This window comes from Papaver somniferum, chromosome 6 (genome assembly GCF_003573695.1).
Source record: "Papaver somniferum cultivar HN1 chromosome 6, ASM357369v1, whole genome shotgun sequence".
Classification (NCBI taxonomy): Eukaryota; Viridiplantae; Streptophyta; class Magnoliopsida; order Ranunculales; family Papaveraceae; genus Papaver; species Papaver somniferum.
Genome location: NC_039363.1, coordinates 96,271,933 through 96,285,715, shown reverse-complemented (window position 1 = coordinate 96,285,715; position 13,783 = coordinate 96,271,933). Strand labels below are relative to the sequence as shown.

The 13,783-nt window shown below is 36.3% G+C and overlaps 1 protein-coding gene and 2 pseudogenes across 1 annotated transcript; all 3 read left to right on the top strand.

The window, feature by feature from the left end:
- Positions 1 to 120: 120 nt before the first annotated feature.
- On the top strand, positions 121 to 3,739 carry LOC113288487 (probable pectin methylesterase CGR3). The gene is made up of 7 exons (XM_026537534.1): positions 121 to 356; positions 809 to 989; positions 1,187 to 1,226; positions 1,411 to 1,452; positions 2,375 to 2,749; positions 3,152 to 3,207; positions 3,308 to 3,739. Exons 2-7 carry the CDS (start codon positions 867 to 869, stop codon positions 3,452 to 3,454), a joined length of 783 nt encoding a protein of 260 aa, XP_026393319.1. The 5' UTR covers positions 121 to 356; positions 809 to 866; the 3' UTR covers positions 3,455 to 3,739.
- Positions 3,740 to 4,074: 335 nt separating this feature from the next.
- LOC113288485 lies at positions 4,075 to 5,313 on the top strand (annotated as a pseudogene).
- A 3,890-nt stretch (positions 5,314 to 9,203) lies between these two features.
- LOC113291153 lies at positions 9,204 to 12,236 on the top strand (annotated as a pseudogene).
- The last annotated feature ends 1,547 nt before the right edge of the window (positions 12,237 to 13,783 follow it).

Sequence of the window (13,783 nt, the reverse complement as noted above, 5' to 3'; positions counted from 1 at the left end):
ACGGCATTGGGATCCCTATAGTGTATTAAAGGATGCTGTAGATAACACTAAGGTTTTGATATCCTGCCCGCGTGGTTCTGAACACCCCATTTCGCACACAAGTGTCTGTCTATTTCCGTAAAAACAATAATTAAGACCTTCCTTCTTCTATAGATTGGGACCAAATTTCTTTCGCTCTGTTTTTCTTCTTCTTTGCCCTCCTTCCCCTCTCATGTTTGTTATTTCGGTTAATCATACTCTATATTTTAATCATCTTCTCTCCTCTCTCTTGAGCTGAGTGTGTCTAGATCCGTTTCTACAGAGGGTATTACTTTGAACATCCTGAATGCAGTAATTACATTTTCCATAACTTTAAGGTATTTGCTAATCGATTTATTGCTATTTCTTAATAATTTCTTCTGGGTTTAGATTTGTTTATCAAATTCAGGTATTTAGCTTGAGTAATGAACAGAAGTTTCTGGGTTATTGATTGAATTTGCATTCATAATAAAAAAAGTTGTTTTATTTTTGTTAGAAGAGAGTGAATTTTAATGTAAATTATATAGTAGATAGGTTTATAGATAGATCTGTACATACGAATGAATTTACCATTTTAATCATGTGATTGTCATAAGATCTGTTTAATTAGATTGGTGATTGCTTTTTCTTAAATGCGGTTTTGTGCAATCTATACTGAACTCTTCTTTTAATGTTTTTTTCATTTTTATTTAGTTTCTGTTATTTTTTTTCCCCTTTCAAAGATAATTCCAATTGGTAGTTGTAAATGATTGGTATGGTAATGACACTAATAATTTGTTTATTTTTTCAGAAGAAATTTGCAAAAGGTCATTGCTTTATTTTGTGACCAATAGCTATCAAAGATCAACATGTCAAGGAGGCCAGTGAATCCCGCACGGCGCTTTGCAGACGGTGCTAGTACTCCATTTGGAGGCTCTTTGCATCATAAGTCACGCTCTTCCTCTTTACTACCCATTGGCCTTGTGGTTGTGGTAATTCTCATTCCTTGTCCTTCTTGTTTTTGTTTAAACGGATCATTGATGCAATAATTGGACCATGTGATTCTTTGTGATCAATCCATCTTTAAGTTCCTGTGAGATCAGCTGTTAGAATTTCAGAAAAATTGTGGTGTAGTCCAAATACTAACCTTGTTCACCCTTTTCTTTTCCTCTTCTTTGTGTAAATTTAGGGTGCGCTTCTTTTTATTGGTTACTATTACAGTGGTTCAGGTTAGTTCAAATCCAGAGCTCTAATTCAGTATGTAGCAATATCAAGTTTAATTTGTTTTTGCACATATGATCAGGAGAAACAATGAACCACTTCTTAGATTGCGTAACATTCCAATTTCCAACGACTGTTGCGTTTCATTTCAAACTCGCGCGAGCTAATTGTTTGAATTTACTTATATGGCAGGTGGAGGTAGTAATGATGCAGAAGTTGTCAGTAAGCTTGAAGGTATAAATTGATGGTTTACAATTACATGTCATTTAGTATGCTATTAAAAATAACTTGCTTAGAAAGTAGATAACACTTGTTCAGCGAGGGATATTTCCATGTTAGAGATATTGCTTCTGCAACTCCTTTAGTTGGCAATTGCGCATGCAGTGTGGAACCAACATTCTTGGATAAGATGACGTGCGTAAATGGAATGAACAGAGTTGTCAAAAAGAATTGCTGAATCTTTTTTGATGTACGTCAATGTTAGCATGTGTAGAATATGAATACGCTATGGAGTCCTACGCGTAAAGTCCTTAGATCTGGATCTTTTTTATCGGCGGTATTAGAAGAAGCTTGGTGACACCTGTCTCGTAAGAAGGAATCTCATAATCAGATGTTTCACCAGATTTTATCCGCTAATTTCATTTATCTAATTTATTTAATAATAAGCATGATAGTCACACTGGAATTGCATCACTTGGCATCATAGTTGCAATGAACTTTACTAACTATATTATTTTGAGGAAACAGTATGGAGGTCGCTAACTAAGATACACCGTTAACTGCTATGGATGCTTATCATCCATATTTTTAAGCTGTCCCACGTATGCTGATGAACCATGCCTTTCTGTTGCTTATGAAACTATCTAATCCTTTTCCTCTTAGAAAAAATAAGTTTTTCCTTCTTATCCTTTTTTCCCTTCTTGATTGGGAGTGCTTGTGAATCTTGTTTATAGTTCCCCATGTTAACTTCACTACGGAGCAACTACAATTTATAATACAGGAAAATACGCGTGGATAGTGAGTCAAAAGTCACACAATTATATTGTTCTTATAAACATTTGGCCGAAGCTAGTAAGCAGCATTAGAAGTTGGCTACTAACTGTTGTGAAGATTTATGGGGTTTTTTATTGATCTTGATGGATGTATGTAAATGCAGGTGAACTTTCGTGTACATCTGAACTTCGAAGCATAATACCTATCCTGAAGAAGGCTTATGGTGATACCATGCATAAAGTCTTGCATGTAGGCCCCGACTCTTGCTCCGTGGTTACTGCATTGTTGAAAGAAGAGGATACCGAAGCCTGGGGTGTGGAACCATATGACATAGAGGAAGTTGATGCTCCCTGCAAGAGTCTCATTCGCAAGGGAGTTGTACGTGTTGCTGATATCAAGTTTCCACTGCCATATAGACCAAAGTCATTTAATCTTGTTATTGCCTCGGATGCACTAGATTACTTGTCCCCAAAGTACCTTAACAAGACTCTGCCTGAGTTGGCGAGGGTAGCAAGTGATGGCCTTATTATATTTGCTGGTAAGTTTCTGATCAGTTACGGTTTCTTTTCTAGACTAGCTAGTCGATAACAAGATATCAACTGGGTTAATGTCACTGAAGACTGCTTTTGTTTTCGCAATGAATAAACACTTCTTTTGCTTCCAGTAACGTGCTTAAACATACAATTAGCTCACTGTCCTTCAAAATCTGTGTCTAGTTAGTATCATGCCGTCTCCTTCTTCTTAGTTGTCAGATATTTCTTTTACGAATTTTAGTTATATGTTACTAAGTGATGGGTTCTACATGATGACAGACCTATACACATGTGGAATAATATTTCCAAATAGGTCAGGATTTTATGTAAAAACTTATTCCAGTGCAACTGTGGTTGAGATACTAAATTTTGCTGACTCTCATTGTTGTTCGAATATAATTACATAGGGTATCCTGGTAAGCAAAAAGCTAAAGCTGGAGAGCAATCAAAGTTTGGAAGACCGGTATGTGTTTATCTACTCTTTGTGGAATCTTCGGTAATGTTATAAATCATTTTGTTGTCATATAACGATGTTTATCCTTTTTTGATGTTTACTCCAAAAGGCCAAATTGAGAAGCTCGTCCTGGTGGATTCGGTATTTTGTCCAAACTGGCTTAGAAGAGAATGAATCTATCATTAAGAAGTTTGAGCAGGCTGCAGAAAAGAAGGGATTCAAACCTAGCTGCCAAATTTTCCATCTCAGCTCGTAATGCTGGAATTACAACACAACATATTCTTTTTTGGTGTTCATCAAGCTTTTGACAGTAAATGTGCGAGAGCTTCATCTTTGAATACATACCAGGTGATGAGTAATTTACCTACCACAAAGTAAATTTTGTTCGAAAGGATCAATTTTTTTCAGGTTGCACCTTAGTTATAATGTCTGTTGATTTGTTAGAAGTATTATGGAAAATTAGCCCTAAATGTGTAACTGCACAAACAGTTTTGTTGGTCAATTCTATGAGTCAGATTTTATGTTTGTTCTTTGCTCATAATTATAAGTTCATCAACAAACACATCTCAGCAGAAAGTAATTATGCAATACGTTTTTTAGTTCCCAAGTTATGATACTCCCTCCGTCCCCAATTAGTTGAGCTATTTGGTTTTAAATTTTGTCCCACAAATAGATGAGCCATTTCACTAATCAAGGAGATATTTCTAAAACTATCTTTTTAATTGGTTGTTGTTATTATAAGAAATATGCATAATTTGATAGTCATGTTTATACTCGTTACGTAGGTGTTTTAAAATGTTTTTCAACGATATAAAGTTTACGAAAAACAGTGGTATAGTTTAAGAGATAAATCATTTCGGAGTTTACAAGTTATTATCCATAAGGACATACTTGTAGAAAATATTTAATATACTCCCCTTTTTTCCTTGTCTTAACAATTGTGCAAACTACAAATGACTCAACTAATTAGGGGCGGAGAGAGTAATTCACAAAGAGATCAATGGTATGCTTTTTTTTTACCCTTTATTATGGTAAATAAATATGTCCACGTGTCCATCTGTCATTGGGTGGGAGAGGGGTACAGGAGGTACACAGGATCCGGAGCCGACCCGGAACAACAAAGCTTAGTCCACAAGGAAAATTTAAAACACGCACATTAATTCCTATTCATGGCTGAACATTGAATTAGTTTCCATACCCAACTCTGTGTAAGCAGTTGTCTATAAATATCGAGTCAATAGTGTGTCACAGTGATATAGAGCTTATAAGATCGTGCCTTGTTCAACCTCAACCATGTTTCTTGAGGATTGGAGCAACCCAACCATGTTTCTTTCGGATTGGTTCTTTGGAGTTCTTGCAACACTGGGTTATGGAGAAAAGAAGCAAAAATCTTGTTCTTAGGGCTTGATAATGCTGGCAAAACTACTTTACTTCATATGCTGAAAGATGAGGTTTGATTTATTTATTTTTCGTTCTCCTTCACTCGTTCTATCTTTTCTAGGCTAATTATATTTGTAGGTTTACTAATATAAGAACCTGCGATTTTTTTTTTTCTTTTTGTAGAGATTAGTTCAGCATCAACCTACACTGTATCCAACATCCGAGGAATTAAGTATTGGAAAAATCAGTTTCAAAGTTTTTGATTTGGGTGGACATCAAGTCGCTCGCAGAGTTTGGAAAGATTATTACGCAAAGGTGGATGCTGTTGTGTATCTGGTTGACGCATGCGACTGGAATAGGTTCCCGGAATCAAAAACGGAACTGGACACTCTCCTAGACGACGAGTCTCTGGCAACTGTCCCGTTCCTTGTGTTGGGAAACAAGATTGACATGCAACAGGCAGTCCCGGAGTTGGATCTGTGTCGGTATCTTAATCTACATACCACAGGCAAAGGAAAAGTTGATCTTGCTGGGTCAGGTGTACGATCTATCGAGGTCTTCATGTGCAGTGTTATCCGCAAGCTGGGTTATGGCGATGGCTTTGAATGGCTATCGCAATACCTATAAGTATAGGAATTTAGTTTGTGATAGCTAGAAACAATCTATATTTTCTTCTCTTTTTATTTTTGATTATTATTGTTTTTCTACAATATGGATTATTCTTCAAGCACTTTTCGTTTATTTTCTTCCCGTTTGTAAAAATATCCTTGTCAGTCAATTTAACAATCCACAAGATACGCATGCTCCTGCAAATTGCTAGACCATTATCACCAATAATCTCCACAAGAACATTTACCTTCTTTGAAACAATGAAATCTATAAGTATCTCTAACAGTGATCTCTCTGTTCGCAATGGCAGAGATGAACTTAATAGCATTGTGAGTTTGTGACAATCTCCGCAGATCCTAAGGTTCTTCCAGACTTTTAGGGGCTCTCCATCTGGAGTACTAATCAGCCCAAATGCCACGACAAGTTTCTCACCGTGATGCCCGGATATCCAAGATGTCACGCTCTGTCCAAAAGTTCCGTCGTGGGTTTCAAATTCAATTACAATTAAATATTTAAGCTCATATTTCTTAGAAGACAAGTTGGTTGCGGCTGAAAATGATAGCACCCTTGCTTATAGAGTAGCAATTGCCTTTTTCATGTATGTTTTGAGACATTTTTTCTTTTCTAATGTAAAGACCTGTATTGATGCTGGATGGTTAGATGCTTTTGAAAATCTTGATGTAGTATCCACGTATGACTGGGGTGGTGCCGCTTTTTCGAGATTGTATGCGTCACTCCGTTTAAGTGGGAGGAGACAGAAGACACTATGCGGTCCATTCCAAATATTAGAGGTATTCTTTTAATCCAGTTTTTTCTTCCTTTTATTGTTTATTTTGTTGCGAAGTTATTAAATTGGCTAATTATTTTCATGGAGTAGTTTTGCGGGCATGAATACCTGGGCATATGTCGACCAGACATCTCAAAGGGGAGTACAGAACAAAAATGGCCTGTAACTTCTAAATGGAATGTACCGAAGAATACAAATGATATTTTCCGTTGTAGGGATTTACTGAGTAAGCTTACTGCTGAACAAGTGACATGGCGCCCATGGGAATCATACAGAGAAGTTCTTTCATCTGATATGGGATGCACGGCTTCGAGGCTATCAGACTCCAGATATATATTTTTTTACATGGACATTGTGAGTTAATAATTAAATTTTATTCGATAATTGTTGCTAAATGCCAATAACATTTTTTTGTTTTTGTTTTTCATGCTTATGTAGTATATATCATACTTACTGCATTCGTATTCCCTTTCTAACTGTACATCATAACATGTACCTCGGAGAAAGGTGCTGGAGGCAAAACCATTATACTTTTGATGTTCCCATAAAACTACACACAATTATTGGGAATATCGACAGTATTCAAGCAGAACGCCTAAAAAGTGAAGGTTTGCTCGATGCTACAGAGATAGTGTAAGTTGTTAAAGATTATGATATATATTTGCAGTACTGGAGAAAGGTAACTAACTACAACGATTATGTGACTCATCCTAATTGGGAAGACCAAACATATGGGCTTGTCGGTGACTTGTATACGGACCCAATTGAACACCCTGCTGAACATGTACCTATCCCTCCTCCACATCTATTATCCCACGTATGTTAACTTTCGACTTTTTATTCTACGTTCGATATTTTATTATACATTTGTACTTATGTATTTTATTTTTTCATGACAGCACGAAACTTACACATTATTTCAAGAACATGTTGATTTTAATCAACAATTTCGCGATTTTACATTAAAACAAACGAAGGAGAAGATGAACGTTATTATGGCGAAAGAAGCAGAAATACAAAGGCTGAATACTATGAACATAGATTTGCAGCAACAAATGTCTCTTTTCCGTACGCCGCACGCTGTCCAACCTCCCCTTGGGTTCGGTTCCTTTTCCCAAACAATGCCACCGCAAGTTTGGGGTTCTATGAGTCAAGGATCATCTTAAACAATGTCCTCAGTCAATACCACTCCGAGAATGCAGATGCCTTTTATGCCACCTCGATCGGCGCCTTCGGATACAGATAATATGAATGATTAATTGGTTACGACTATTTAGATGGTCTGTCTTTAGTATTATCTTTATCTTTGGTGTGTGTATAGTTTTTACTAGACCTACTGATAGTTAATAGCTTATCTTATCTTTCAGCGAGTAGTCATTTCAAGTATACTCTCTCCACTATCCCTTTAGTAGTCCTCTCAAGTTTGAGAGTAGGCAGTGTGTATAGTTTTTACACCGTTCATATAGAGTATAGTCATATCAGGCTACTGACAAACACTTTATATTTTTTTGGAAAAGACTTTATTTTTTCAAGAAAATCACTATCTCTCACCATCTCCTTTTTTTTTATTAATGCTCTTGGATATAAATTAAAGACCTGATCACTCAATATATGAATGACAACACTCCTCTTCTGCTTTAGATAGTAATGGAAAACTATGAGAAAACCACTCATTATTGCTCTTCTGTTTCTTCTTCTTCATCTTCTAATAGTAGTTTTTATTCCTCTGATGATGATGCAATAGCAATTATGCAAAATAACATGGACGTTAGTTTGGGAGTCCTTGTTACAAATTCAAAATGGCCTCAAACTCGTATCAAAATACCCAGAAATCGTGATGCAGGAGCTGAACTTCTATGGAACGACTATTTTTCTCCGTACCCAAACCAACCACCCAATGTTTTTCGCAGAATATTCAGAATGCGTCGACAATTGTTTAACCGAATAGTGGAAGGTGTTACCAATCAAACAAATATTTTGTTCAAAAACCCGATGCTTGTGGAGTTCTAGGATTAAATCCTCATCAAAAAGTAACAGAAGCAGTAAGAATGTTAGCTTACGGATGTGCGGCAGATGCAATAGACGAGTACTTACGCATAGGAGAAACCACTGTGTTGGAAGCTACTCGGAGGTTCTGTAAGATGATTGTCAACATGTATGGGAAAGAATATTTGCGTGAACCAACTGCTGGTGATGTTGAACTGTTGCTCAAGCAAAACAAAGACCGGGGATTTCCAGGGATGCTAGGTAGTCTAGATTGCATGCATTGGAAATGGAATAAATGTCCGTCGATAGAGTCAGGGCTTACACCGCATATAAAGGGAGCGAAAGTATCGTGTTGGAGGTGGTGGTGGCCTATGATCTATGGTTTTGGCATGCATTTTTTGGTATGCCCGGATCTAACAACGATATTAATGTTATGAACCGTTCATATTTTTTTTGAAGTCTTGTAACTGGAAAAGCACCACCAGTGAGCTACGAGGTAAACGGACATTCATATGATATGCCGTATTATCTAGGTGATGGCATATACCCAGAGATACCTACTATTATTATGGCCATTAAACATCCGGTAGGTAGGAAAAAGGAAATCTTTTCATCGATGCAAGAGGGTTCAATAAAATATGTAGAATGGGGATTTGGTGTAATCCAACAACAGTTTGGAATCATCAAACAACCTGCAAGAATGTGGAATCCAGATGTGCTTGCCTATATCATGAAAACCTGTATTATCTTACATAATATAATAGTCGAGGATGAGCGTCTACTCGGAGACTGGCCACATGTTTATGAACAACGTATCAACCCGGCACCGGTTAATATATTAAGAGGCAATAGTGAGGAGTTTTCCCAAATTAGAGATGAGCAACGCCGACGTGCAATCCGTAATAAAGATGCGCATATTCTCTTGCGTGATAACTTGATCGAACGTATATGGTCAGAATATGGAAATTAAAAATTTGGACACTGATTGTTATTGTATGGGTTGTTATTTTATGAAAGCTTATGATTGTCATTTTCTTTGTTTTTTAACTTTGGATAATAATAAAATCATTTTCTTATCATTTTTTTTGTCGATACTATATGGAATTACTGTTTTCTTATCCCAATAGATTATGATTGATTCATGTCAATTCCTTTTTTTTATCCTATAAAACTATAGAATTCTTATTTTTCTACTTTTCTCCACCCAGAACAATCTCTTTAGTCTGTGGTTCAGCAACGAAATATGAAAAAATTCTCTAAAGAAGAAAATGTTGGTATTGTTCAAGCATGGATCAATGTTACAATAGATCCACTTTATTCAGGGCAACCCCGCAACCGTTTTTGGTCAAATATTTTTGATATATTCGATACGTTAACAGGTAATGAAAAATCTATAACTAAAAAAAATGTTCAAAATAGGTTCAATCGCATCAACAAGGAGGTGGAAACTTTTGTTGTGTTTCAGGATAATGTTAACATATGGAATCCTACTATGGCGTATGAGGAACGGGTGAGAATATATTTCAAATCCTATGCTTAGAGCTATATTTAAGCTAAACATATATGTAACTTATTTTTGTTTAAATTTGCAGCAAATTACAGGTCGGTTGGAATATTACCACGAGACAGGCAATGATTTTGAGCATGAGGAATGCTATGAAATCTTCAAATCAAATCTTGCGCACTATAATCCCGACGAATGATTAAATTAGAATGTTGTAACTTTCCTATAATTATTGTTCGAAAGATGTTGATCAATACTTGGTTAGTATTTTTGGACGAATTGTTTTACTTAAATGTATTATCTCTTTTTTATGTAATCATCATCAAGTTTTAATTACGTTTAGTTGCTCCAAAAACGTTTAAATTTAATTCAATTCAACGGAAATAAACTTAAAATCCAAAAATGACATAATAATACGGCTAACTGTAATAATAAGAAATATTAAAAAATAGTTATACTACTAAAACTATTAATCACCAAATAGGAGAGATAATAAAGTTTTCAACTATTCCGCCTTTGAGTTAAGATTGGTTTCTTTTATTCCGAACTATGTCCTCTCTACTAAGTTCGAAGTACTCCTTTTGTACAGGATCCAATTTTTGAAGATCCATCATAATGATGCGAAATTCTTCGTCTTCAACTTCCTTGGCTTTTTTTGCCGCATGTTCGGCTTGTTTTGCTGCAAACTCTGCTGCTCTTTGTTTCATCTTGAATCTTGATTGTGCTTGGTAATGAGTATTGAAATTTTGTTGTTCTTTAATAATTATTCCCATCAATTCCTCTTGGACAGTGGATTTCTCTCTCCCAGTTTTCTTCAATCGTTTTGCTGCTTTTTTCCCCATCTTATGGAGATATGTGTTCTCTATGTCTCCCCTATCTGTGTCGTTATCGGACTCGGCTTGAATTGTTGTTTGTTGTCCTTCCTCATCTTCCTCGTTATTCTCACAACTGTCCAAATCGTGCGTCGTATCGGATACAAAAGTCGATCGCCGATTATATTTTATATTTTCTAATAAAATTGGGTAGCAATCTTCGTGCTTAAGTTTTTTTCCATTATTGCATTCCTTGAACCGCATGTTTACTTCTTCAAGTTGTTAATGTTTTTTAAAACAGTTAAGTTCATGGGCGTGTAAATATTAGAAAATAATTGTTCAAAAAATAAAGAATACTTACCTTCTTTTCAGGACCCCATCCAGTATGATATTCACCATCAACTTCCGCCTTTTTCACCGAAGACAACGCCACATCTTTACTTATTCCCTGATATCGTTTTCTCCAGGAACTCCAAGACCACTCTGGTTTATTAGGTAAATGAAGTTCAATATCATCCTTGATACGAGTCCACAACACCGCCTCTGATTGATCAGTTCCAACACCAGGATCTTGAGATATTGATAAATGAATTTTACACATCGTTACATCTTCGATTTTCGTAAAATTTGGATCTCGTGCTATTCGTGGTGCCATTGTAAGCGATTCGGTGAAAATTTACTAATAAATGATTTGAAAGACGAAATAATACTTCTTCTGCTGCTGATAGATAGTATGAATGAGTAGTTTTTGGGGAAATATTAGAGGAATTCAAGTGTATATATAAGTGTATGAAAGAAACCTTTAGTTTTCGAAATTTCCGACGTTCGAAAATATCTTTCAAACTTTCCAACATTCGAAAATGTCCAACATTCTGTTTTCTCCAACGTTCGAAAATTACCAACGGTATAAACATTTTTGTCGACTATTTTCATCAGTTCAAACATGGTAACATACGGAGTATAAGGTATAATGTCCGCTCGGTGTGGGGTGTGAGTTTTATGCACGCCTGAGTGGGGCGGCCATAAAATGCACGCCTGAATGGGGCGAAAATTATACTCACGCCTGTTATCAGGCGGACATTATACGTGAGCCTGGTCGGGCGTACATATCAGCTTCGCCTGACTGGGGCGTACGTTATACCGCCGCCTGACCGCGGGACGAGACTTATACAAACGCTTCATCTGAAGCGTGCATTATATAAACGCCTGTTAACGGGCAAAGTTTATAAATTCGCTCGACCAAATTTGGTTTTGGTCCGTACTCCAGACCAAATATAATCTAAAATTTGGGTATAGTCTGGTTTTTGATCTTTACTCTGTTCGACTGCGTCACGTATCTGGACCAAACATTTGGGTTTAGTCGTCCATTGCAGTTGCTCTTAGGGCTTGATAATACGGGAAAAACTACTTTACTTCAGATGCTGAAAGATGAGGTTTGATTTATTTATTTTTTCGTTCATCTTTTCTAGGCTTATTACAATTGTACGTTTACTGATATACGAATCTGCGATTTTTTTGTAGAGATTAGTTCAGCATCAACCTACACAGTTTCCAACATCGGAGGAATTAAGTATTGGAAAGATCAAGTTCAAGGTTTTTGATTTGGGTGGACATCAAATCGCTCGCATGGTTTGGATTATTACGCCAAGGTGGATGCTGTTGTGTATCTGGTTAATGCATTTGACTGGGCAAGGTTTCCCGAATCAAAAGTGGAACTAGACGCTCTTCTCTAGGACAAGTCCTTAGCAACTGTCCCCTTCCTTGTGTTGGGAAACAAGATTGACATGCAACAGGCAGCCTTGGAGTTGTATCTGCAAAGCTATTTTAATCTATATACCACAGGCAAAGGAAAAGTTGATTTAGCTGGCTAAAATGTACGACCTATCGAGGTCTTCATTGCAGTGTTGTCCACAAGATAGTTTATGGCGCTGGCTTTACATGGCTATTGGAATACCTATAAATAGAGGAATTTAGTTTCTGATAGGACATTAACTATCTATATTTTTTCTCTTTTATTTTTGATTTTGATTATTAAGGAAATGTTCACTTTTGGTTTATTTTCTTCGGCATTATTTTTCCTTCTACCTATAAGCAGAAGTGCCTCTGCATCTCCAATCCCCAGAAGTCACATAATGTAGAACTTTTTGAGAAGAATACAACTCGTAGGTTGTAGGGGATGCGAAGGGACGAAGATAACTAAGCAGGTTGAAAGAAAAGAAGGAGTAATAATGCCCCGAAACAGAGATTGTGAAAATAATATTGATAATAATAATTCCATTCTCTAACAAGTTCGAGCCTATTTAGAAGAGTTCTAAAAGTAAGAAACATTAAAAGAAGTCCAAAAAAAGGAAACAAATAGACTTGTGATTCAAGTCAACTAAAGAAAGAAAGAATGTAGAGATGTTCTACATCAGTCCCCCTTCTTGAAAACAACTTGGCCTCCAGTTGGTCAACCTAAATTGTTCTCACCATGGAACGTAAAAATTTCCTGCACATTAAATATGTTAGATATGTTCCAGTTTGTAGGAAGATCTCCCACATAAGCGTTGTCACTTGTTTTCTTCAAAATATTGAAAGGTTCATGTTTCTTCATCTTAGTTTTGTTGTAAGTACCAGCTGGAAAACGCTCTTTCCGAAGATGTATGATAATAAGCTCTCCTTTTTCAAAACTCTTAAACCGTCTGTGTTGATCAGCTACAACATTATACTTAACATTAGAATCTTCAAGTTTAGTTTTAACTTCTTTATGAAGTTCAGAAGCTTTGTCAAGTAGTTGATCAGCTTTTGCATGAGACTTGGAAGGTTTAGGTAACACAACCAAATCCAGAATATGATTTGGTACTTTCGAATAAACAATAGAAAATGGAGATTTACCTGTAGAACGGTTCACAGAGGTATTGAATACAAATTCCATATGAGGTAGAAATGTTTCCCATTGTTTTTCTTGAGACTCGACAATCTTAGCACAAATTAAATTTCCCAATGATCTGTTGACAACTTCATTCTGCCCATCAATTTGTGGATGTGCAGTAATACTGTTCTCATCCACATTGATTTCCAAAAATAAGTGAGAAACTAAGTATCACGATCTGAAGTGATAGACTTAGGCACTCCATGCATACATACTATCTCTTTGAAGAATAAATAAGCCACATTGGAAGCATCGTTAGTCTTCTTACAGGAAACAAAATGTGTCATTTTTCAATATCTATCAACAATGACCATAGTTGAATCATTGCCTTTAACTGTTCTTGGTAATCCAAGTATAAAATCCATGCTCACATCAAGCCAGGGAGCTTCAGGTACTTGTAATGGAGAATATAAGACAATTTTTTGAATGGTACCTTTGGAGCGTTGGCACACCATCCATTTCTGAACAAATTTTTGTACATCTCATTTTAAATGAGGCCAAAAATATCGTTCTTCGACTAAGGCAATTGTTTTATCTCGACCAAAACGACCACCAAGTACACTACCATGAAATTCATGAATTAAATGAAGTCGTAA